At 43.8% G+C, this 24,845-nt stretch overlaps 1 protein-coding gene across 1 annotated transcript in view; it reads left to right on the top strand.

Moving 5' to 3' along the window:
- Positions 1-24,845, top strand: part of VPS35L (VPS35 endosomal protein sorting factor like) — a 100,180-nt gene that overhangs the window by 9,986 nt on the left and 65,349 nt on the right. The window contains exons 6-9 of the mRNA XM_090023739.1: positions 1,477-1,553; positions 8,876-9,004; positions 15,654-15,738; positions 22,339-22,398. Coding sequence (XP_089879865.1) covers positions 1,477-1,553; positions 8,876-9,004; positions 15,654-15,738; positions 22,339-22,398 — 351 coding nt within the window. The remainder of the gene's footprint in view (positions 1-1,476; positions 1,554-8,875; positions 9,005-15,653; positions 15,739-22,338; positions 22,399-24,845) is intronic.

A 24,845-nucleotide genomic window follows, 5' to 3' on the forward strand; every position in this document is an offset into this window, starting at 1 on the left:
GATGGGGCTGGGGCCTGCGCGGGGCTGTGGCTGTGGACCTGCTCAGACCTTAGCCCCGTCCCGGTGCTGCTTACTGCCCCGGCAGCCAGCTGGGGCCGCCTCAGGCCCCAGCTGCAGTGGTGATGCCAGCTGCTGGCGGGCCTGGCCCCAGCCCTCACTACTGCCGCCACCAGCCCCAGCACAGTGCCGCTGCTGGACCAGGGCCATCGGCAGTGTCGGGCTGGAGCTGGGGCTGGGGCTGGGGCCAGCGCGGGACCTGGCCCCATCCCGGCCTTGCTGACAGCCCCAGCCATGTGCTTCTGGCGAGTCCCAGCCCTGCATGGGCCCAGCCCCAGCCGGCATCACCACTGCTGCCCACTCCAGCCCTGCGTAGCCCCAGCCTCAGCCCAGTGCCACCGTCGGCCCCATCCTGGCACTGGTGACAGCCTAGCTGCAGCCCCAGTCCCGGCGGGGGTAGGCTGCGGGGCCCAGCCCCATGCTGCCAGTGGGCCCTGGCCCCAGCTCCAGCCCCGTGCTGCCCATGGCCAGACTTCAGTCCCAGCCCCCTGTTGCCTGTGGGCTCTGGTCCCAGCCCCATGCTAGTCACGGCCTCGGCCCTGGTCCCAGTGGGTGCGGTGCCCACACCTGTCTTCCTGGAGCCTGGGCAGGGAGGCAGCAGCTGTTTGCAGCTTCCCAGCTGCAGGTCCAGGTTCTGGGTAGCTGCTGATAGCCACAGAGCCTGGGCTGGTGGGGGCAAGAGGCAGCAGGGCTGGGGGGCAGGGGCAGCAGGGCCACAAGCAGGTCATCCTGCCATGTACCCCTGCCCTCATTTTGTTTTTCTGGCATGCTGGCACTCCGGCACCTTCCAAGGTAGGCATTGTGGGTTTTTTTGGCACTCTGGCCAAAATACAGTGCCTACCCCTGCACTAGTCTCTCTCTATACTGCTAGTCTCTTTTAGTAATTGGCTCTTGTATACCAAAATATTACTTGTCTGTTACAATATTTTAATGGCATTCCTAGTGGGAAGAGCTGTGAATGTTGGGATAAGTAGTAGTGTGACTGTATAGTAAGTGGGAATTTTGGAATGAATACATGTCAGTATAAAGGAACTGAAAGGTTGTCTCATCAGCAGAGCCTGAAAGGGAAGCATAGAACCTGATTCTTTCAAATCAGGCTTCCATTTCTGCAGTTGGCAAACTGCTGCAACTGCTATGAATTAGCTGCAACTGCTAATGAACAAGACAAAAAAGTGAATGCAGTCTTGGCTGGATTCAGATTTGTGCATGCAGGATTGGAGGTCTTGTTTGTTGAAAATTATGCCACTAGTCTCTTTTAGTAGCAATTAGATAGGCGCCTTATGTGGTTGAGCCATTATTTTTATTATGAATGCAGCTTGATTGTTTAAGTCCGACTCACACCCTCTCTTCCCCCAAGTCTTACATAGTCAAAATGTTTAAAAACTTCAAGGACTCAAACATACAAATTATTACTCGTAGGCAAAGTTACAACTCCTGGCTCAGCAGTTTCTGAGAAGGTACGAACGAGGCTAGAAGAGCTGGATGACCTTGAAGAGGTGAGCAAGATTTTTGTTCAGGGAATGTCTCCATTTTAAAAGAAAAAAGATAAAACCTCTGTAAAAGTAAAATAATTTAAAAAACTTTTTGACCTATCCCAAAGGCCATGATTCTGTACACATTTATGTGCTGGTGCATAAACTTTCAATAGGACTAATTTTGTGGATGAAGTAAACCTATATGTGATGACAAGATTGAGGCCCAGATGTTTTTAGTCTCATTGGAAACCAGTACCAAAAGGAAGAGAGTGTGCGGGCTCCGTATAGTGCATCTCCATATCTATTATACTAAATTAGATTAGACTAACAGCATCTGACCTCTTTATTACATCATTGTCCCAGAGACTGACAGCTCTTCTAAATGAGCCCTGATTCAGTCAGATATTTGAGCACTGTTTAAAGTTAAACAATTTATATGGTCCGCTGAAATCATGCTTATGTGCCTTACTGTACTGGGGCATGAGGTGGTCAGGACAGATGTTGGAATAGTTCAAAAAGGAATTCTTTATTTCTGCTGAAGTAGGGTATTTCTGTATTGTCTTCTGTATTTCTGTCGTGTTGTCTTAAGGCTTCTGTGTTTGGGTTCTGAACATCAGCTTGGATTTCATGGTTCTCACAATAGTGTACTAGGTTCATGTTGCAAAACTGGTTTCTCAAAAATGTAATTACATGTAGGCTAGGTACTGTTAGTGGAGGGATAACTGCATACACCAGAAATGTAAAGGAACAGTGGCTGATGGATTTCATCTCTTCATCTGCCAGTTTATTGTACTGGTGCTTGTCCATAGGACTGAAAGGAAACCCCTGCCTCACCAAGCCCAGTTCCCTGGTGTTGTAGGCAGTGACAGCATATTGTCCTGCTTATAAACTGAGCAAAGACCATTTTAAAAGTAGCTTCTTCTGTCCCACTGCTGCTATGAGAAGACTGTTCCAGAGCACAAATGCTTGGATGGTTAGAAACCATTTATTAGCCAAAATGTATTCATGCCTCATTTTAATATCCATCTGCTTATGTGCCAACATTGTCCTTTAGCTTGAACAGCTTGACTACTCCATGTTTATACTTCCCTGCTCCTCATGTATTCCCGATACCTACACCTATACCATCATCACCTACTGTAGTTCTGACTGGACAGAATTTAGACTTTCTTCTTATTTTTCACAAATGAATAGTTGTGAATTTGGCTCTTAGTTTGTGGCAGTAACTCTTGCTGTAGTCTAGCACACCACTTTATGTTACACTTTGATTTTTGGTTAAGCAGCCATATAATTTATAATCAGTGGTATTCAGATGAAAAAGAACTTGTGCATTACAGGATTGCAGACTTGTTGTCTGTCTTATCCCCAAAGTAACCAAGAGACATTTTGGGTGCCTGTCCACATGCAGTGAGACATCTCCAAAGCACTGTAATTACAGCATATCAGAGCAGACTCAGTTAATCAAGTCTGCTGGAACATGGTAATTACTGTGCTCCAGCAGACTGCAGTGTCATGTGTATCAGTGTCCCTGGATGGAAAAATGATGGTGGGGGTGCTTTAAAGCTTGTTTGAGGAGTTTTAGTTAAAATGTCCCTGCTGTCATTTTTCAGCACGGAGATGCTGATACATGTGACGCTTCTAGCGCTTTAAGTAGAACTGCTTTTGGAGCCACTTTAATTAAAACGCTCCCCCACCCCCCCTCCCTTCCAGAGCACATGTATAAACACTATTTTCATAAATTCATAGATTGTAAGGCTGAAAGGGACCTCAGGAGATCATCGGGTCCAGCCCCCTGCACCAAGCAGGAAAGATAACTGGGGGTCAGGTGACCACAGCAAAGTGTCTGTCTAGTCTCCTCTTAAAGATTTCCAGGGTAGGTGATTGCACCACCTCTGGAGGCAGCTTATTCCACAGTCTGGACACCCTGGTTGTGAAGGAGTTTTTCCTAATGTTGAGCCTGAATCAATCTTTCAGGAGCTTGTAGCCATTACTCCTGGTTTTCCCCTTGGGTGCCCTCGTGAACAGTTGTTCACTGAGCCCTTGATGTACTTCCCTAGTGTGGCAGTAAGCTGCTACCAGGTCCCCTCTCAGCCTTCTTTTCCTCAGGCTGAAGAGTCCCAGATCCTTCAGCCTTTCCTTGTATGGCTTGCCTTTTAAGACTCTGATCATACGGGTGGCTCTTCTCTGGACTCTCTCAAGCTTGTCCGTGTCCTTGTTAAAATGTGGTGCCCAGAATTGGATGCTCGAGCTGAGGTCTCACTAGTGCTAAGTGGAGTGGAAGAATCACCTTTATATTTAAGTCGGTCACCAGGTCATCTCCTTTGGCCAGGACCAAGTCTAGCAGAGCATCACCTCTGGTTGGCTCATGCACCACCTGAGTCAGGAAGAGTTCCTTGACACAGGTCAGGAAAGATTATGGCCGATCCTACTTGGCCGAGTGTTCCTCCCAGGTGATGCCTGGATAATTAAAATTGTCCATGACCATGTCATGTGCACTTCTGGCCTCAGACAATTCTCAGGTGAACTCCAGATCAAGTTCTTCCCCCTGGTTTGGTGGTCTGTAGTGCACACCTACAGTTAGGTCTCTTTCGCACCCCCCCAGCTTGACCCAGAGGGTTTCAAGCTGTCCATTTTTCATTTTTGGAGCTGATGTTGACCTCCAAGGAGGTATACTGCTCTTTCACATAGAAAGCAATGCCTCCACCTTTCTTCCCCACCCAGTTCCTTCTTTGCAGGATGTAGCCCTCTATAGCTATGCTCCAGTCACATGAGGAGTCCCACCAGGTCTCCGGTAAACCCTACTAGGTCATAATGAACACTGGAGAGTGGGAGGGCTAGCTCCTTCTGCTTGTTCCCCATGCTCTTGGCATTAGTATGTAGACACCTGAGTCCTAATGAGGCCCTTGTCTTCCTATCCTGTTGATGGCCAACTATATTCTCTCAGCTCCTGCAAACGTGGCTCTCCCAGTGTCCCTGTCTACAGGGCTTAATTGTGTGTTGGTCCCTGGACATGTTTGAATTTGTGTATCCCCATCCCCTAACAATCTTAGTTTAAAGCCCTGTCCAGAATATCGGCCATCCTGGCCGTGAACAGGGTCTTACTTTTCCTCATGTGGTGGATGCTGTCCCCTTTCCAGGAGTCCTCTCTCCCTGAAGTGCGTGCCATGGTCAAAGAATCTGAAGCCTTTTCAGTGGCACCAGCGTTAAAGTTGCCAGTTCACTTCCTTGATACATCCTTCCCTTCTGGGACTGTGACCTGAAACAAGGAGCGCAGAAGAAAAGACTACCTGGGCCCCCAACCCCTTGAGTCCAGCCCCCAGGGCCCTGTAGTCACTCATGACCCGGTCTCGATTACTTCTGGCCACATTGTTAGTTCTGACATGGATGAGGATCATGGGATAGTAGTCAGAGGCTGGATGAGCCTGGGGATCCTCTCTGCTATATCCTGGATGCGAGCCCCTGGGAGGCAGCAGACCTCACGGGCTAGGGGATCTGGACAGCAGATGAGTCCCTCAGTGTCCTGCAGGAGCGAGTCTCTACCACCACCACCTTGCACCTCCTCTTGGGGGTAGCAGCAAGCTGCTTACCTTCCTCCTCTTCTGGTGTCACCATCAGAGCCACCTTATGTGTGTGGGGGGGAGTGTACCTATTGTGCAGCGCCAGGGGAGGAGCAGCCCTGACCTTGCGTTTCCTGGAGCGTGAGGTGACTGTTTCATTTCAGTTACTGCTTTAACTTAATAGAAAGTGAACCATAACTCTTCATAAAAACATAAAGGAGTAAAGAATTTCATTTAGAGGTAGTGGCTTAACAGCATGTGGGTCAGTTTAGGTTTGTGTTCTTGGAGTCCATTTTATTTTTCAAGAGGTTTTGGTTAAGATTAGAGATGAACCGATATGAGGAAAATTGAGAGTATTAGCAGTCAGCTTTTTTATCTGATGTGGCTGATAAATGCTGCGTGAAAGTGCATAGTGGTGGGAGTGGGAGTGGGGCAGAGGCAGGGGCAGGCGTTGTTCAGCTGGGGTGGGGCAAAACATGGGATAGAGCTGTGGCTAATGTGGGGTGGAGCTCCCACAGCTGCATGCACCCTGGCAGGCTATGGAGGGGGCGTGTGTCCCTGGATATGTGCGTGGGGCAGGGGTTGGCTGCGGCTGCAGACTGGGGCCAGAGCTGCTCTGGGCCCTTCCTGGTTGGTGACTGTGCCTGGCTGCGTTCGGGTCAGGTGGCAGTGGTGGTGCTGGGAGGGTAGGTTGCGGGGGGCTGCAACCACCTCAAAATTAGCTGTAACCCACCCCTTCATTGTCCTGCTTCCAGCGCTAAGACCGCTGCCACCACCCGTCCCAAGCAGAGCCTGGCCCAACCCCCTGCCAGGTAGAGCTCAGTGCAGCCCCGGCCCCAGCCCATAGAGGCAGCCTGCCCTGCCTTGCATGCAGATCTAGGGGCACACCCCCCGGCCCCTGTGCCCTCCTAGGGTATGTGCAGTGGCAGGAGCTGCCACCCCCATGTCCCCTAGATGAGCTGTGGCTCTGTCCTGTGCCCTGCCCCAGCCTGGCTGGGGAGCACCTGCCCCTGCCCCAGCACCCGTTCCAGCCCCCCTCCCTCCCTCCCTCACTGTAAGGGCCTCAATCTGCCCCCGTCACCCTCAGTCCCCACAATAAACTTACCAGCCAGACACTGCTCTCCAGGCTGTGTGGCTGCATATCGGAATCAGATTGGTATCAGCCAATAAAAATCCTTAAAAATCAGCTGTCAGTATTAGCCCCAAAAGCTCTATCGGTGCACCCCAGTTAATATTTAAAGAATATAAGATATAGAAGGAGACTGTCAAGTACTACATCTGTTTGTTTAAATGTCCATTGTGTTTGTCCTTGAATTTTCACCCTATCTTTTTGGCAGGTATTGAATACTGATGTTTACTGTGTTATGCTTTATTTTTGTTTGGTTTTTACACCAGCATCAGTGATGTCAACAGGAGCATTTCCAGAAGTGTTGGGAATATTTATCAGCTGAAATTGGCTGTGTGCCTAAACCAGAGCTCCACATGCATGAATTTTGGGGACATTTGTTGGTGGCTCTGATCTCTTCAGTTTTGGGCTATATTTGTTAATGAGCAGTTGCAGTAAAACATAAGGGGAAGTACCTGGCATGCAGTCTCTTATTCCATCGCAGTGGGATAATGAAATTATATAGGGCAGTACGGGCTGCTACAATGGGAGACAATGAACACCCTGAAAACAGTGTCCTGAGTTGCTTAAAGTTGTCCAGAGCAGCCTAGAGCTAACAATTGCAGGCATATGGAAGAGTTGATCGCTAGAATGGAGAGTAGAGAGCCTCTGGGTCCTGTGCCCATTATTCTCATTCAGGTGCTGCGGAGGTGGAATTCTCCTGAATCAAATGCATAGGTACAACAAGAACCAGACTAGTGGGACTGGATGAAATAGATTGGGATGATGATCCTGGGTGGTAAAGGAGAAGACTGAAACTTGAGGCTGGGGCTGGGGACTGGATTGACAGAGCAAGAACTGTGGGAATGGGTGTCAGTATGCAGCAGGGAGAGAGGCAGTAGATGGAACATGGGACATGGATCTCATGTGCAGTCTGTGTTGGGGGAGAACTGACAGTGGGAAAGGATAGACTCCAACTAGAATGGAGGATTGGGGGCTAGAAGGGGAAGAGGATGGGGATGAGGAACCAGGTACAGATTAGGGGTAAGAAGGCAGAAGAGACAAGTTTGTAAGAAACAGAAGGAGGATCTTTGACCACTAAAGCACACTTTTCCCCCCAGAGCCTGGAATGAACCTGTGATTCTCAAAGTCACTATTTCCCTGCTGTTGTCAGATATCTGAGAAACTTTCAGGCAGCACATCTAGAATTTAAGAAGGCCTTTGACACTGTCTCTCACCCCATCCTCATCAGTAAATTAAGTGACTGTGGCATTGATGCCTACACAGTTGGATGGGTAAAAAATTGGCTGATGGGGCACACCCAGAGAGCAGTGGTGGAGAGGTTGTACTCAACCTGGTGAGAGGTGAGCAGTGGGGTGCCCCAGGGCTCGGTCCTCGGGCCCACACTGTTTAACATGTTCGTCAGCAACTTGGACGAGGGGGTGGAAAGCACGCTGTCCAAGTTTGCTGATACCACTAAGATGTGGGGCAAGGTGGACACACTTGAAGGGAGAGAGAGCCTGCAAATAGATTTAAACAGACTACAAAAGTGGGCAGACAAGAATAGGATAGGGTTCAACGTAGACAAATGCCGGGTGCTGCACCTTGGGAGAAGGAATCTACAGCATACATATAGGCTGGGGAGTTCCCCCCTTGCAAGCACAGAGGTGGAAAGGGATCTTGGAGTCATTATTGACTCCAAGATGAACATGAGCTGCCAGTGCCAGACTGCAGCCAGCAGGGCCAGCCATACCTTGTCATGCATCCAAAGGTGCATCTCAAGCCAGTCCAGAGAGGTGATCCTCCCCCTCTTTGCGACTTTGGTCAGGGTGTAGTTGGAGTACTGCATCCAGTACTGGGCGCCTGTACTTCGAAAGGGATGTGGCCAGCCTGGAGAGGGTTCAGAGGAGGGCCACCCACTTGGTGAGAGGGCTGCAGGACAGGCCCTACGAGGAGAGACTGAGGGACCTGAACCTGTTCACCCTCAGGAGGAGGAGGCTGAGGGGGGACCTGGTGGCTGCCTACAGACTCATCAGGGGAGATCAACAGTAAACAGGTAGAGCCCTTTTCTCCCCAGCACCACCTAGGGTGAGAAGGAACAGCAGTAATAAGCTGATGGAGAATAGGTTTAGGTTAGAGATCAGAAGGCACTATTTTACAGTTAGGGCGGCCAAAATCTGGAACCAGCTTCCCAGGGAAGTGGTCCTCGCCCCTACCCTGGGCAAATTCAAGAGGAGGTTGGATAATCATCTGTCTGGGGTCTTGTGAACCCAGCATTCATTCCTGCCTGTGCCAGGGGGTCAGGCTAGATGATCTGTTCAGGTTCCGTCTGACCTTAGCTACTATGAAACTATCTGTCTAGTGTTGGTCCATCTATAAGTAGCAGTAGTTGGTTCTCATCACTATATCCATTACCTCAAGCAGGAGAAGACATTACAGTGAATCATGTTGCTGACAACCCATGATGGTAACATTATGATGCCACATGTTGGAATTGCATTTGTTTTGTAGATTTACTCCCATGTGCAAAACAGTCTTACAGAAGGAGCATTAATAATTGCATGCTGAACGTAACCATGCAATATTAGGAAAATTCCAGAAGTGTTAGGAAATTCCAAATTGTAGTTTCATTGGCAATGGATTCTCTCTCTAATAGAGCTTTATTTTTTTTATATTGCCAGGGTTCACAAAAAGAGTTGTTGAATTTAACTCAGCAGGATTACATAAATCGAATTGAAGAACTCAACCAGTCACTAAAGGATGCCTGGTCCTCTGACCAAAAAGTAAAAGCTCTAAAAATAGTTATCCAGGTAAGTTTTTACATATGTTTATGCTATACAAAAAGAATGAGATTTGTAGCAAGCTTGGGTTCTTTTTTTCTGGTTGTCCTTCCCTGGTTTCCTTTCCCCTAAAATAGATTTTATTCTAGAGACAAGATTGGTTCAGTTGTGTGAATCTTGCTGGTAATTTTGATGGTAGAAATGAGACTTGGAAACCAGGTGTATAGTTTGTGCGTGGTGTGTGTGCATATTCTAAAAAAACCAAAAAAACCTAAACTGCATTATTACCGTAAGTAGTTGGAGAGTCCATTACTGTCAATAACACTGTAGTAAATGGCTAGCACTACAGAAGAAAGAGACTTGGGGGTCATCATTGACCACAAGATGAACATGAGCCTGCAATGCAATGCTGCGGCTAGTAAAGCGACCAAAACGCTGGCTTGCATCCATAGATGCTTCTTGAGCAAATCCCGAGACGTCATTCTCCCCTTGTACTCGGCCTCGGTGAGGCCGCAGCTGGAGTACTGCGTCCAGTTTTGGCTCCACAATTCAAAAAGGATGTGGAGAAGCTTGAGAGAGTCCAGAGGAGAGCCACGCGCATGATCAGAGGTCAGGAAAACAGATCTTACGATGACAGGCTGAGCCACGGGACTCTTTAGCCTGGAAAAGTGCAGGCTCAGGGGTGATCTGATGGCCACCTATAAGTTTATCAGGGGTGACCACCAGGATCTGGGGGAACGTTTGTTCACCAGAGCGCCCCAAGGGATGACTAGGTCAAATGGTCATAAACTCCTGCAGGACCGTTTCAGGCTGGACATAAGGAAGAATTTCTTTACTGTCCGAGCCCCCAAGGTCTGGAACAGTCTGCCAGCGGAGGTGGTTCAAGCACCTACACTGAACACCTTCAAGAGTAAATTGGATGCTTATCTTGCTGGGATCCTATGACCCCAGCTGACTTCCTGCCCTTTGGGCAGGGGGCTGGACTCGATGATCTCCCGAGGTCCCTTCCAGCCCTGATGTCTATGAAATCTATGAAATATGTAGGGGTCCTTATATCTAGGAAAGCACTTAAACATCCTCTGTGAAACTTCTCATGCACTTAATGTGAGATTGGAGAAAACATGAGGATGGGCTGCAAGGAATAACTTTGAATAGGAAGAGGCGGGGAAAGACAGAAGTCTAAAAAAAAAACCTGGTATAAATAATGATGTAAATATGCAATTGTCTGCAGGTTACTAATGCTAACTTGCCTGTTCTTATTATGGTAAAATCCTTGTGGTTTTTATTTTTTACCTCCAATTAGAGCTCTATCAGGGAAGTAATATCCAAGTGAATGTGGTTTTCATAAAAATTTGGGTCCTTGAATATCCTGTATTATTTTGTACTTTGAAATGTATCTTTGTAAAATGTTTAGGAGAAGAGAGAAGTCTGGGTGAGCATTGTGCTAATATTTGAAAAAAAAACAGGTGTCTGGGAAATGGGGTTCTTTCCTTACCTTTTTGTCTTTATAGATTCTAATGTTTAGGTTCTTCTACAAGTATTCATTCTTGTAAAGGAAGTGGCATTACATCCATTGTTCCCTGGACTCTATAGAAACCGACTTAGCTCTTGTATAAAAATCTGACTAAATTCAGGTTCCAGCTGTAGTGTTTTAATTCTTGACTATGTGTTGGTATACTTTTGAGAAAGTGAGTACAAAAAGATAAAAAAAAATACCTATTGTACTGAAATACAGGATAATAAAATAGGAGCCTTTAAGATAATTTCTCTGATATATATATATATATATGCAGAGTATTAATAGGTTGGAAACAGTACATCTGTATTTGTAAGATGCACATCATATTATTTTGGGTTTATATCAAATGTATGTTTCATAATTTGTTTCATTGCTCTTGCTCAAGCATACAAATGATAAGAGTACTTGGTGGAAGTTAAGATCCTTTTTCCACTATGTTCAGTTGGAAGTAGCTGCCAAGTGGGTCTGCAGGTCTTTGCACCAGATATTTGAAGATACAAAAATCTACTTGACTTATCTTCCAATAAAAACTTTTTTTTCCACAAATGGCATGCGGCAGACCACTGCTAGCTTCCTTTCAAGGTCTGTTATTGGCTTACAAAGTAAACATTAACCAAGGAAGGTTGTGTCGGATTCCAAAGAAACCGTGGTGTGAACAGCTTGCGGTGTAGATTCTGCATGGAAAATGCCTGAAACCAGCATGTGTTTTTTCCTAAATATTTCTCTTGGCAATAATTCTGTTTGGCTTAATTTATTGATTGTGCCCTAATGCAGCATTCTCTTAGTTTCCAATTCATCTGTCTTCAAATAAAATAAAGCCCATAGAACATCCTGTCGGATGTTTTATTTAAAGGGTGCTTGGATCTAGGGCCTCATCACTGTTGTGTCGCTGCAATGTGTTCTATCCAGGTTAGGAACATAAAATAAAAATAGTAAATATCTGTAAGGGTGATAGATGTTATATTTTCCTTAATGAGGAAAGTTGGTTTTGAGATTTCTGTGGAGGTTGCCTGAAGCTAAAGTCACATGTAAAGAAACCTTTGTTTTGTTTTGTTTTGTTTTTAGTTAAGCTTTTTGATCCTTACTAGTTTTGGTTTATTCCTGGTAATAGAAATGAGACTATTGGTTTATTCCTGGTAATAGAAATGAGATATTGATGATGGTTGATTTTATCCTAGGCAACGTCCATGCTTATGGTGTTAAAAGCTCTAGTATTCTTTGTAATGGCTGACTTTAAGGATTATTTTTGTCTGCAGGGATATTGCATAGTGGATAGGGGAATCTCTAGTTTATTCTGTACTGCTGCTTAAAGTAATGGAGAGTGGTACAGTATAATTGCTTCTCTTCCCCAAATAGTCTTATCTCAGCAGGTTATCCCCAAATAGTCTTATCTCAGCAGGTTATAACTGTCATGGAGGTCCAGGGGAGAGATGCCAAGCTGAGTGCTACCATCATGTCAGCAATACCAGCTGTAGATTAGCGTCTACATCTAGCAGTAGAATAACTTGGTTTGGCCCTTAGTTAATATCTGGTATAGTATCCAAGTCATTCAGAAGGAACAAGAATGAAAAACTCCTTATATTGCTGGTTTCCACTATGGAAAGTAAAAATAAATTAACCAGTTTTACTGGAAAGCAGATTTCACTGGAACAGGTTTCCTTTAAGTTCTGCCTTGTTTTGCCTTAGTGGCCTGAAAATGAGTAGTATTCCCTACTTCTGCCAGACATTTCTTGAGGCTTGTGTGACCATAGCACTCATGAGTCCCAGTCAGGTCAGGTCTCCATTGTGCTGTAGTCTGTACAGACGCGCAGAAGAGGGAGGCTATTACTTGTACAGCTTACAAGTAGGTTGGTATAGTAAGAGAAGGGGGCATAGAACAACACTAATCCAAGCTCTTTTTGCTTATGGTAGCTGAGTGCATGTTTCATGTGTGTAATAAGACAGTTGGTAGCAGTAATCTCAGTTCACCACCTGTTTGTCCTTTATTAGATTGAAGTGTTCAGTTGGCTTCACAATAGAAATGAGTTTTAAGGATTTGGTTTAGGAGAGGAGGGTTCATGTGGTAGAAAGTGCAAAGGTGCTGGTTCTACAAGTGGATAAAATAGACTGATCAAATGAAACAGGATTACAACTAAAATAAATTGCTCTTTCTTCAACTCTTTATTAACTGCTAACTCCCCCAAGTCCTACCCCCTCCCCCTCCCCCCCAAAAAAGTAAAAAACAAATGAATGCTGGCCAACGTGAATTGCTACTTTCTATTTCAGCCTGGTGAAGTAATTGAATAATCTGATTTAATTTAATGAAGCACATAAAATGGTTCAGGGGTTCTGTACTAATGATGCACAATGTTCATCTGTGCTAATTTGGAAATGGTTCTTTTGGGGGGAGGTGATATATGTAAAGAATTACTACTTACGAGTTGGCCTTTAGATGAGGTCAAAGATGGAATGTGTCAGAGGCCATCCTTAGAAGTGATAAGGCTGTAATGCTGCTAGTCCTGGAGAAAAGCTACCTAAGGTCAGGTTTATTTTTACAGTGCTGGATCTACCTTTGAAAATGGTTTACATTTGTAAATATCATTGGTTAAAATAACAGAAGAAATAAAACAATAAATCCATCTTGGTTGGAGTTCAGCAAATGATCCATGACTTCAGATGATTGATATTTGGCTGTAGCCGTATGGAATTATCAATATTGTTTAAAAACAGACTACCATGAACAGCATTGTGACCGGAGATTAATTTAATTAAAGAAAACATGGTACCTTGGAGCTCTTTTTGGAAGGGGAAACATAAAATATAACTGTGAATTTAGAACTGAAGTTGGACACATGACTTAATAAAGCATCCTGCTTTTTATACACAGCCTTATGTATACATGTGCAGTATGCCTAACTGTCTTACGTGGTGATCGGCCTGAACATAGCTTTTTTTTTTTCTAACGCTTGACACGCTATCACAAAGCTTTTCAAAGTAAGTAGAAAGGATGATCCTAAGACAAGGTGCCCTGTAAGACCACGCTTTGTGAAAATCTGAGCAGTTTGAATATCTGTATTGCACATTCTTACTTAAAAAATTGAATGCTTTCTCACTGGTCTGTGAATGCTGTCCATGTATATACTTCTCACTTGCAGCTTCCTCCTTCACATGCTTCTTGTTATGGATACTGTTCTCTAAGACTGAATATTAGTGGCATATGTTTAGGTTACTGAAATATTATAACTAGTTCTGGTGATAATGGGAGTGAGAAGCAGTAATTCAGTATTTAGAACAGTGTTTCCCCAACCAGTGTGCCGTCAGAAATGAACACGTGCTGCGGAATTTTGCCATGGCAATGTGTTGCAATGGGTATGAGGATGGGGAGTGCCTTAACAGGTGTGCCATGGAAAATTTGTATTAATATTTATGTGCCTTGGGTTGGAAAAGGTTGGGAAACACTGATTTAGAAAACAGTGTGCATGGGACAGAAAGCCTTACTGAATATGAAATACATATTCCCTTTCATTTAAAATGCTTTTTAGCACACAAGGCCTTCTTATCATGGAGGTAAGCTGTTTCCTTAGCTAGAGGCCAAAATCATGATGTGTTCATCCTGAAGGGGATACATTTATTTCTCAGAAATGAAACATGCAGCAACAGGCAAGAAACCTATTTCATCAAAACCCACAGGCATCTGATTTCAGGCGTTATGGACTTGGGGCCAGATTAAAAGAGGCTGTATGGGGAGAGCACAGATGAAGCTGCTGCTTTTCTGCAACTCACTCCCTGCCTTCATGCAACAGCTTGTCATAGATCTTGTCTACTTGATGAAGCTACTGGTCAGTAAATAGCTTCTTTGAGGGGATACTACTAGATATGCTAACAGCACCAGGAGTTCTGTTAGTATTGTCTCCATGTGACATCTTTTAAAGGTCTTAACTTACGCTTATGTTTGGTGCACAGTAGGGCTGTACGAAGCTTCAGGTGGTGATTCAATTTGGAGGAGATTCGGCCTGATTCAGTGGCTGAATCTCCTAATTTGAATTGGATCGGGGACCAATTGAAAACTCTGAATCGATTCAAAGCTCTCCGAATCTTTAGAAAAGATTTGGAGAATGTCAGTGATTTGGGCAGTCCTTGCTGGCTACAGCAGGAAGCTGGAGCCAGACTTGGTGCTAGTAAGTAGGGGGTGTGGGGGGGAGGGGAGGAAGAGCTGGGGGAGGGGACCATGGGGGACCCCTGCCAGGCCTGATCCCCTGCCTGCTCCTTCAGCTCCCCCCCTGCCCCCCCCCCCCCAACAGCTGAATCTCCGAATCGGATTTGGCCAAATTGATTTGGGGCAGAGATTCAAATCACCAAATCATAAACACTGTCCCTTGAATTAGACGAATCCGAAGTGAATATTAGCTGCTTCGCAAAGGCCTAGTGGCACAGCTGCATCTATGTACATGCTAGGTTGTACTTAAAATACACATTAGCTATTTTTTTAGTGTAGCTGTGGTATGGATATGTCCAATATAGAGGCTCAGAAATTGATAGTGATGAGCATCATAAAAATAACAAATACACTTTTTAAAAATAAGTGACACTTCCTGTGTGTTCTTTGCCAGAAGAAAGTATAGCTTATGAAATGATGCACCAAGGATTACATGGTATAAGGGAAGACTGTTCTGGTTAACTCTTCTGGCAATAGAGAACGGCATGTTACAATGGAAGAATCTCTGCAGAAAAGGACCTGGGGGTTACAGTGGACAATAAGCTGGATGAGTCAGAAGTGTGCCCTTGTTGCCAAGAAGGCTAACAGCATACTGAGCTGTATTAGTAGGAGTATTGCCAGTAGATCAAGGGAAGTAATTATTCTGCTGTATTTCTGAGCTGGAGTACTGTGTCCAGTTTTGGGCCCCCCCCCAATAGCTGGGAATGATGTAGTTGGGAATGGTCCTGCTTTGAGCAGGGGGTTGGACCAAATGACCTCCTGACGTCCCTTCCAACTCTCATTTTCTGTGGTTCTGTGTTTGTAGTGCAGACAGACATGGGACAAATGTGCTGCCAGCTGAGACCAGAATCCTTGGTTCCTTTTTGTCTGACTTACACTTAAAGCGTTTTACAGAAATGCTTTAAAAATGTACAAACCAATCTGTACCCTCTTTTTAAAAGCTGTATTCCTTTTTTCTTTTCTAGTGTTCCAAACTTCTTTCCGACACAACAGTAATCCAGTTTTATCCAAGTAAATTCGTATTAATTACAGATATACTTGATACTTTTGGTAAGTATTTTAAAATGTTGCTTGCTTGATATCACCTGCCTTAAATATTTAGCTTTACTAAAGTGTATAAATAGTTATGCACAATGTACTGTTAGTTCCTTTACTGACCTTGACTAATAATCTCAAGGAATTAATTATAAGCCAAGATGGACTGTTTTAGTTTGTAAGATTTTTTTTTGTTAACGGCTTTCATGGAAAATTGAGCAGTTCCAGGTTTTTCTTAAGATCCCTTTCAACTATGAATCTATTAGGAACCTTGGATTCCTTCTGCACTCCCTTGATAGGGCTTAATTTGGTTTTGATTAAGAATACTATTTCCTTTCCCCATGCCTCTAGTTGAGTCCATTCTGTATGTTTAAAGATAGTGGTCTAATAAGGCATCCTTTGGTATTCGCAGTTGCCCTCACCTATCCCATTTGCTTTCTTTCCACATGCATCTCAGCCTCTGTAACTTCTTGGTCTAGCATAGAGTCGGGAATAAATTTGTGCTAGATATTGTTGGTGATATTGGATTTTTCAGCAGCCTTTGATGCAATTGGTAGAACAGCTACTTTTACAACTGAGGAACATTGCTCTGTGTTAGGAACCACTTTCCATTAGTTTCAGTTTTGCCTTGCTGAAGTAAGCAAGTTGTTGGTGATGGTAGGAATCTGCTCTGTCTAACTTCTGTCTGATGTACAAGTAACTTTTCTTATATACAGAGCTTAGCAAAGTTAAAGTAGCAAACGTAGTTTGATATAATTTTCTGCATCTGGTCTAGAATCCCATTGATTTCCAGTCTGGAGATATGCTCACAAAACATCAGACCTCAGATCTGTCTTATATGTAATCCATGGCAGACAAAAATCCTGCCAGCTTTTCTGTTGATGTGAGGATCTTCTGTTTCTTGATAATCTTACTGCAAGAAAACAGTTAAAAGTAGTGAGCCAGGTGAAGTTCTCTAGCACTGTTTTTCTCCTTGGCATGTAAGCCTTAGTAGCTTATAGTCTGTATAATTACAGTGATTTAGAATTACTTTCCAATATTTCTTCTCCATTGCTTATCGATAGCACAGAAATCAGTAGCATGCCTAACTGCTGGCTTGTGCTGCTAAGTATAGTATACGTATATATCCAGGAAGTGATTTTTAAACGTTAAGAGAATCAGCTTAAGACTTCTCATGGGGGAGGAACATAGCAATATTTGAAATCTTTTTTGTTTTTACCATCCAGCAGTGGGATATCTCCTCTTCTGAGGCTACCCTCCTTGCTTATCTTAGGTAATCAGGGATTGAACTGTGGTGGTAGCATACATATGGAATCAGTACTCCTTTTCCAGATGTTGATCCTGTCTCCTTCCTCCAGGACTTGCAAAACTTCTAACGCAATGGTTCTCAAGCATTTTAGGGTATAATGCAGTTGCACAAAAGGCAAATACAGTTTGGAATGCATCAACAGAAGCACTAGGTGCAAGAAATGGGAAGTGATAGTATCTCTCTACTTGGCTTTGGTTAGGCTTCATTTAGTGTAGTGGGGTTCAGCTTTTTTCCCCGGAGGACTGCATGGGCAGTGCCCCATATGTCTGTGGGCTGGATCCCATCAGTGGTCCTAATCCAGCACTGGGGGCAGCGCAGTGGGCACCATCTGGCCAGGTGGAGGGGGTAAGGGAGTTGCGCAGCTGCAACCCAGCCCCATGGGGGGAGGGGCAGGAATGGGGCATGGCTTGGCCTCACAGAAAAGAAAAGCCATGGACCAGCCTCAGTCCAGTCCTGCAGGAAGGACGTGTGGCTTGGCCCTGTGGGGGTGGGTAGTGGGGAAGGAGCATGGCTTGGCTCCAGCCTGTTGCTGATTCTGGATTTGAGGTTTGGGAATTTGGCAGAGGGAGGGTGACTATATTAATGGCCCTTCCCCCACCACCAAATTTCCCGCTCCATGGGGAGCCCTGTGGGCCAATCGCTGCGCTGAGCACCCCTGATCTGGAGTACTGTATGCAGTTTTGGACTTCACATTTTAAGAAGGGCCTGGAGCAGTTAAAGGGTCCAAAGGCTTGGGAGGCAAGTCAGACAAAAAGAGACTGAAGGAAATGGACATGTTCAGCTTGCAGAAAATGTGCTTCAGGGGGAACATGCTAGCAGTCCTCAAATACCAGAATGGATGCCATAAAAAGAGGGAAAACACTTTTTCTCTCTTGCTGCAAAGACTAGGACATGGACCAACAGCTTGAAGTTGCAGCAAAGTAGGTTTAGATTGAATATCCCAAACAACCTCTTCACCGTTGGAAAAGCGAGGCAGTGGCATGTACTGCCAGGAGAAGCTGTGGAAAGTCCGGCACTGAAAGTGTTCTACAGAGGTTGGACAGACATTGGTCCAGGATGATTTAAGAGTATTTATGCCTAAACTCTACAATGGGTTTTCCATGCTTCTAGCCTTTACTGGTTGCCACATGGGGCTGGGAAGGAGTTTTTCCCCTCCTGCTGCTACATGTCAGGGTTGTTTTAAAACCTTCCTTGGAACCACTGGGGGTTGGCTGCAGCCAGCGCTGGGGTTTGTGACTGGGGTGTGCGGTGCTTTTGCTGGGACTCAAGCCTGGAGTTTCCTGGCTAGAGAATCCTGCCCCTCAGCTGTTTTGCCATACTTGGAATCAGGAAGAAAGGTACAGACCCATGATCAAATTGTATGGACTGGGGGTGTTATTGCCACATTCTGTAGTCCGGCGGGGCGGGGAGGGTATGGCCCTCTTCCTCGGATCTCTTGAGTATGTTTTAATTACCTTGCAGTAGCAGTGGGTTCACTGCCAGGGTCCCTCTACTTTACCTGTGGCAGGTTAGGGTGTTATGTCAGATGATTTTGTAGTTTTGTCAGGGGTGACTGTATAGTTTTGCTAATAGGTTAGACAGTGGATTTGAATAGGATGATTTGGATAAGGATGATCATATCTCGGGCAAAGGACTGGACTAGATGATCTCTGGAGTGCCCTACTTCTCTGATTTAATGATAATATGTTTCTCATTTGACTCTTCAGATCTTCAGGTGATTCCCTTCTGTGTTTATAAAACACTTCACAGGTATCAGATGTTTAGTCTGAAGTAACCGTATATTTTTATTATTGTCCTTGGTCTCATCGGAATATATTGTTTGTGTTTTGTGTATGTATATACCAATAATAAATAGCTTTGCTATTTAATGAGTAATTATAAATGTATCAAAAATGCAACTGGAATGAGGTCATGATATAAACATCTTTTTTACGGCTGTAACTGATCTCCAGTTTTTAGAGAATGAAGGATTCGAGGGAGCAGTAGAGATGAGATGATTAAATAGTTGGCTGTGCTTTATTGTTATTATGAGAAAAACAGTTGTTTCAGCTGGCTGTCTTCTCCTAGGGAGTGAACATTTGATAATAATAAATGACTAATTCTGTGGTGTGCTTTAATGCTCATTTTGCTGTAAAGGGTAGATACTTCCTTTTGCATCTGAGTACGCACTGCAGTTTCAAAGAATGTAGCAGACCAAGGTGTATCTCTCTGGGTCAGGTTTTGAGTCTCTTTCTGTGAGTAAATCTGTGCACCTTGGTCTTAAGAAAGATAACATGAGGAAAGATTCAGAAGATGACCTGAAGTCTGGAGAATGATATTTATAAATTAGTGCTAGCATGAGCATGTAAGTAAGCAGGAGGTCTGGAAAACATTATTGGCTGGGCATGCCATACTTTCTAACCTCATATTAGGCAGTACAAGTATTGTTTCATACTTAAGTTCTTGCTAATCTCTGAGAAATAAATACTATATTTACCTCAATCCAAGTTGACTCTGAATTTAAGATGACTCCCCAATAATTAGATTCTGTCAATGAAAAGTGAATAAATTTGTTATAATTTTCCATGTGTAGAATCTAATTATTGGAGGGTTGTCTTAAATTTGAGCCCTCTTTCTCCACCTTTCACCCACTCCCTCCCTCCCTCCCCTGCTGCAGTGGGAAAAGCAGTATTGTGGGGGAGTCAACTGATCTAATCCCTGCCCTTGTCCACCCACATCTTGCTTCCTGCTGCTGGTGCCCTGTTGCAGCACCTGCTCCACCCACCACCACCTGCACCTCCCTGTTGCAGCAGCAATAGCTGTGGCCAGGTGCTGGAGTAGTGTAGAAGCCACAGCTGCTGTTGTCACTGCTGCATAGCCAGGCTGTGGCTGGAGCAGCTGTGTGCTCTGTGCCCTGGACTGGAGCAGAACCAGAGCCATGCCAGAGCCAGAGGGTAAGTGATGGTGGCGGGGCAGGGAGGGATGGGCAGCGGCTCCAACTATGTTCTCAACCCTGAACCTGAGTCTGGGCAGGAGTCAGAGCTGCAGCAGCTGCTGGTCTCCCCCCACCTCCACCCCCTTGTACGCCAGTCCAAGATGAGGGGCTCCCCTTGCCCCCCATGGTAATAGCACTGTTTTCCAGAATCTCTGTGAGCTTCTGGGATGGTGGTTGCCTGCTTAACAGTAATAACATTAAGGAAACATAGTCAAACTAAGCTGGAAAATACAAATGGTAGTTTCACTCACTCTGTCACGTGTTTTCAGTCGTATTCAATGCAGATAGCAGCTGAGTATTGGCTTATGCCCACCTTGTGTTTTGGAGCTATGTTGTTTGGCCCTGGCCATACTTGACGGGGAAAAGAATTGGGGCTTAATATATAAATATGAGTCCAGCTAAGTTTGTTTCTAAGGGAGTAGTCCTGGTCAGTGCATATGGTGGACTATGAACATGATTTGCTCCTTCAGCTTGCTGAACAAATATGAGGTGTGCAAAACGGGCTGTATTTGATTCAGATTGAGCCTGAATCGGGGACAGTGATTCCAGTCGTTGATTCGGATCACTGTCCTGATTTGATTTGTCCAAATCCGAATCTGAAAATTCGATGGTGATTCAGAGAATCACTGATTTGGCCATAGACACAGCTTTAAATGCTCTTTCTGCATACCTCAGGGTACCAGGTATGGCTCGTGAGCCCTGCAGTGGTGGAGTGGATGGAGTGTCCCACAGAAGCATGGGGGCAGGCCTCCCCGCATGCTCATTGGTAAATCCAGAAGTGAACCAGAAGTACTTCTGGTCTTCTGCAGAGTGCACCAGGGGGCATCCCCATACCCGCCTGGCTCGGCAGTCAGCCATGGAGGGACCCCGGGTGTCCCCTCAGACCAGGAGGCACTGGTCACCGAGCCGGGGGGCATGGGAGGGGCTCCCGAGTGTGCTTCATGGTGTGGAGCACTTCTGGTCCACTTCTAGATCTGCTGCCAAGCATGCTGGGGACCCCTCTGTGTTCCGGTGGAATGCTGCGTCCACCCCACTATCTCAGTATGCACAAGCCACCTAGTACCTCGAGGTATGTAGAAAAAACATCTAAAACTGTGTCTATGTCTGAATTGTTGAATCCCTCCGAATCGATTTGGAGGGTTCCGATTCGACTGGGAGAGATTAAAGGGTCTCCTCATTCGATTTGGATTCGGAGGTTTGGCCACCAAATCGGGCCGAATCGAATCGGTGACCGAAGCATCGCACAGCCCTACTGAGCAGCCTAATTGTGTGAAACTGCCTTCATTGGGACAAAGTTCATACAGAGCTCCTATTCCTGTCTGACATCCAGTAAATGTGTTTCTACACCGATTCTTTTAATAAATGGAGTCAGGGAGGTCTTATGACTTAAATTAGGTGAATCGGTTCAGGATGCAGGATCCTTGGAGTTCTTTCCTACATAAATATTTGACAAAAAATGGTAGAGGCAAATTAGGTACATCTGTTACACCAACACTGTGGTCATTGATGTAATCTTTTTTGATAAGAAAACTTATTTTACAAATTCCCCTGAAGGAAAAAATGCTAACCTTTTCTGTGTATTCAGTGATGAAAACCCAAGCAAAAGCCTGGGAAAGGTCAAGGTCTCTTGGTTCTGAAATTTCAGTTCATTAGGTTAGGTTATAGTAGTTCATTACATAATGTGTTGGTAAAATGTTACTTTGTTTTTCACTGTCTTTTTAAACTTTAACAAACTTTCATGCTGTCTCTTTCTGGTTTTGGAAAAGATTGACCCTAAAATTTTAATTGTGTAAGGGCTATGAAAAAGAACAACATATTGTTACTAAATGGATTTAACATAATTTTAAATTCTTTTAAATATAGATTGTCATCTGCTTCAATTACACTGTGCTTTTTTCAACAGTATGGAACTAATTTATTTTATAGTATTTAAAGCTGCAGTAGTTGGTGTTTAACAGGATGTACAGTGACACTTGTTTTTTCCAGGTTCTGTTTCCCCTCTCTGTCTTTTTCTACATATTGACCATCAGTTAAAACAATGCTCAGCAGAAAGGTCACCAAATGTTCTTTCCTGGCTAACAGGAGATTGTTGGAGTAATCTGACTTGTATTGATTGCCACCTCTGCAATAATGGAGCTAAGCCAAAGAAATTTGTGCAGCATATAGAATCATAGGTTCAGGCCTTCAAATCTTTTGGCCTCACTAGGTGGCAGCATAATATAATGGAGTTCGAGTCTTTGTTGATAACCTTTCTTGACTCTTGTAGAATGAGCCACTATTTCGCAATTAAATTATAGATTGCTGTTGATTTAACCTCTTATTTTCTCTATAGGAAAACTTGTGTATGAAAGAATTTTATCCATGTGTGTGGATAGTCGTGTCTCTTTACCAGGTAATCTTTTTCCTTTCCTGGGATTGTGAAGAATTAAACAAGACCTGCCTATCCTAAAACAAATTCAGCTTTGCTAGCATGTTTTTTTTTGGCGGGAGGGGGGAACATTACAAGTATACAGCTTAGTACACAACTTGATTCCTATGCAGAGAACTTTTGTTTGTAGGTGAAAACTCTGATCTGGTTAATATTCTCTGAAAAAAAAATTGTTATGCTCCTGCATGCTCAATTTGGATCTAGTTTGTGTTTAATTTTTAACAGAAGAAAATGTTTATAATGGGTTGTTTTCACTCTTCACTAATTTTATATAAGGTCATATCTCTTCAGTAAATTACTTTATAATAAAAAGCACTAATTTTCATTTTAATTATGCCAGGCGTTATCAGGGAATGTGTAGGGAAAAGCTGATTCTGGACAGGAGGAGGCAGCAGATGGCTGTTGAGAAAATCTTACCAAGGGATAAAAATTACCACTAACTCTTCTCTTTAAAACAAAGAAAAAAATGTCCTTTTTGTTTCCGTCATTTTGTGTTGCCTCTTAGTGTTTGAATGTTCCTATGACATGGTTTTATCTGTCTTCACAAACAAAAGTGTTCATGTTCTGATGCTGTGTTGCCATAACTATTTAAAATTATTTTTTACAAGTGAGGTGTAAATGTAGTTTTCCATAATTTTATTATTAAATAAGTATGTAAGTGGATGCTTTAGAATATACCCTAGGGGATCAGGTCATTTCTGACAATTTAGTCTTACAAGCTTTAATATCTGCTCAAACATGTTTTTTTTCTTTTCCTGTGTTCTTGTCACCTCTCTGAGTGAAGAAGGCAAAATATCTTGGAAGGTATTACCAGTGGTATATAGAATTAAGTTTTTTCTTAACTTATACAGGCTCAGTATTTCTTATGCAGAGCCCTTCCTAAAATAGCTATGTGGAAAGAGAACAGACTCATTGGTATTCGTACTCATTCTTTCTGTTCCAATAAGTTTTAGTATCAGATTCCTCTGCCTGCAGGAAACCAAACTATAGTGTAGGATTTGCACTTTGAAGGATACCTGAATTCTGTTCATCTGAGAGAGCGAGAGAGAGGATGCAATTGTGATGAAATGGTGCTGTGGATTTAACGTGATCAGCATTTGTTAATAAAATCAATATCTTACAGATAAGAATCTTTCAAAAAGCTGATATTATTTGAGCAATAATCCTTGCCTAGCGGTGTGTTATGTAAAGACATTGGGGGTTGGACATTGTCAAATATGGGAGAATTGCACTGATTCCCCAAAATTTCAACATAGACTAAGTGATCTGAGTAAGAACAACAAGCTCAGCAGCAGATTAATAAATAGAATGGAGAGAAGCTTTGCTTCCAGTCAGTTTTATTAAATGCTTCCATTTGTGTGTGTGTGTGTGTATGTATGTATGTATATATATATGTATGTATGTATATATATATATATATATATATATCTCCTGGTTTCGCAATGGAAAGACATGTAGCTTCTGGAAAGAAATTTACTTTCCTCATTGCTTTTTCCAAAAATGGCAAGTCCAGAAGGTGAATTGTGGAAAGAAAAAGCAAAGTCTGCTGTTGTCTTTTTTGGGTTAATGTGTATGTTGGCCCATTGTAAAGTGAAATAGCTTTCCCATGCTGTGCAAGTAGAGAATAACCCCTTGTAATATTTATAGAACTGTGAATGTTTGAATCTATCAACATGAAAGATGGAGACAGACTGAAGAAATGAAGTCTTTCCTCTCCTATCCCCCAAAAGACTGTGCCCAGGCGTATTACCAGATTTTAGGATGCTACTTTTATATGCTAAGCATAAGAGTCAAAATGTAACTAACTATTATGCAAATACATTTTCTGATCTTTAAATTTAAATTACTTTTAAGTTTGCTTCAAGTTAATAGAAGAAGAAGCAGACTCAGTCATCGCAGATGGTTGTAATTTTACAAATCTCTTGGGAACCAGTGGGAGTTTGGCACAGAGGGGCCATCTAGTTTAGAAACCTGTGTCTGCTGAAGTCTTAGTTCAGTGTAGAAAATCAGTCTCCTTCTCTCGCTGCCTTTTTGAGCAAGCTTTATTTTGTGAAGGGAGAGCAGGGCCAGAGAGATCCCAAATAAGGCTACCATTGCTTTCTGAAATCAAGACTTGTGGCTTTTTCATGTATTAACAAGAATATAAATGTTCAGAAAAAAATGATGGGTTTGGAATCATTCTGTAGTTGGGTAGAGCTTCCCCTGACAGTGACTTTGATTAAAGCTTTTGGTCACTGTTAAACTTGAGAGTTATGGTAAAGTTGCATATTCAGAGTCTTCAAAATGCAGGTGTTTCCTTGTGAGAATCATAAATTAGATGTTTAACCTGCCTTTCCTTGATATGTGGAATATTCCGCTAGGTAGTAGGCGATGCAGAAGTCACTTTTTGTCAATTACAATTAAACCCTTTG

Source organism: Crocodylus siamensis, chromosome 12 (genome assembly GCF_052110815.1).
Source record: "Crocodylus siamensis isolate JL-2025a chromosome 12, ASM5211081v1, whole genome shotgun sequence".
Taxonomy (NCBI): Eukaryota; Metazoa; Chordata; order Crocodylia; family Crocodylidae; genus Crocodylus; species Crocodylus siamensis.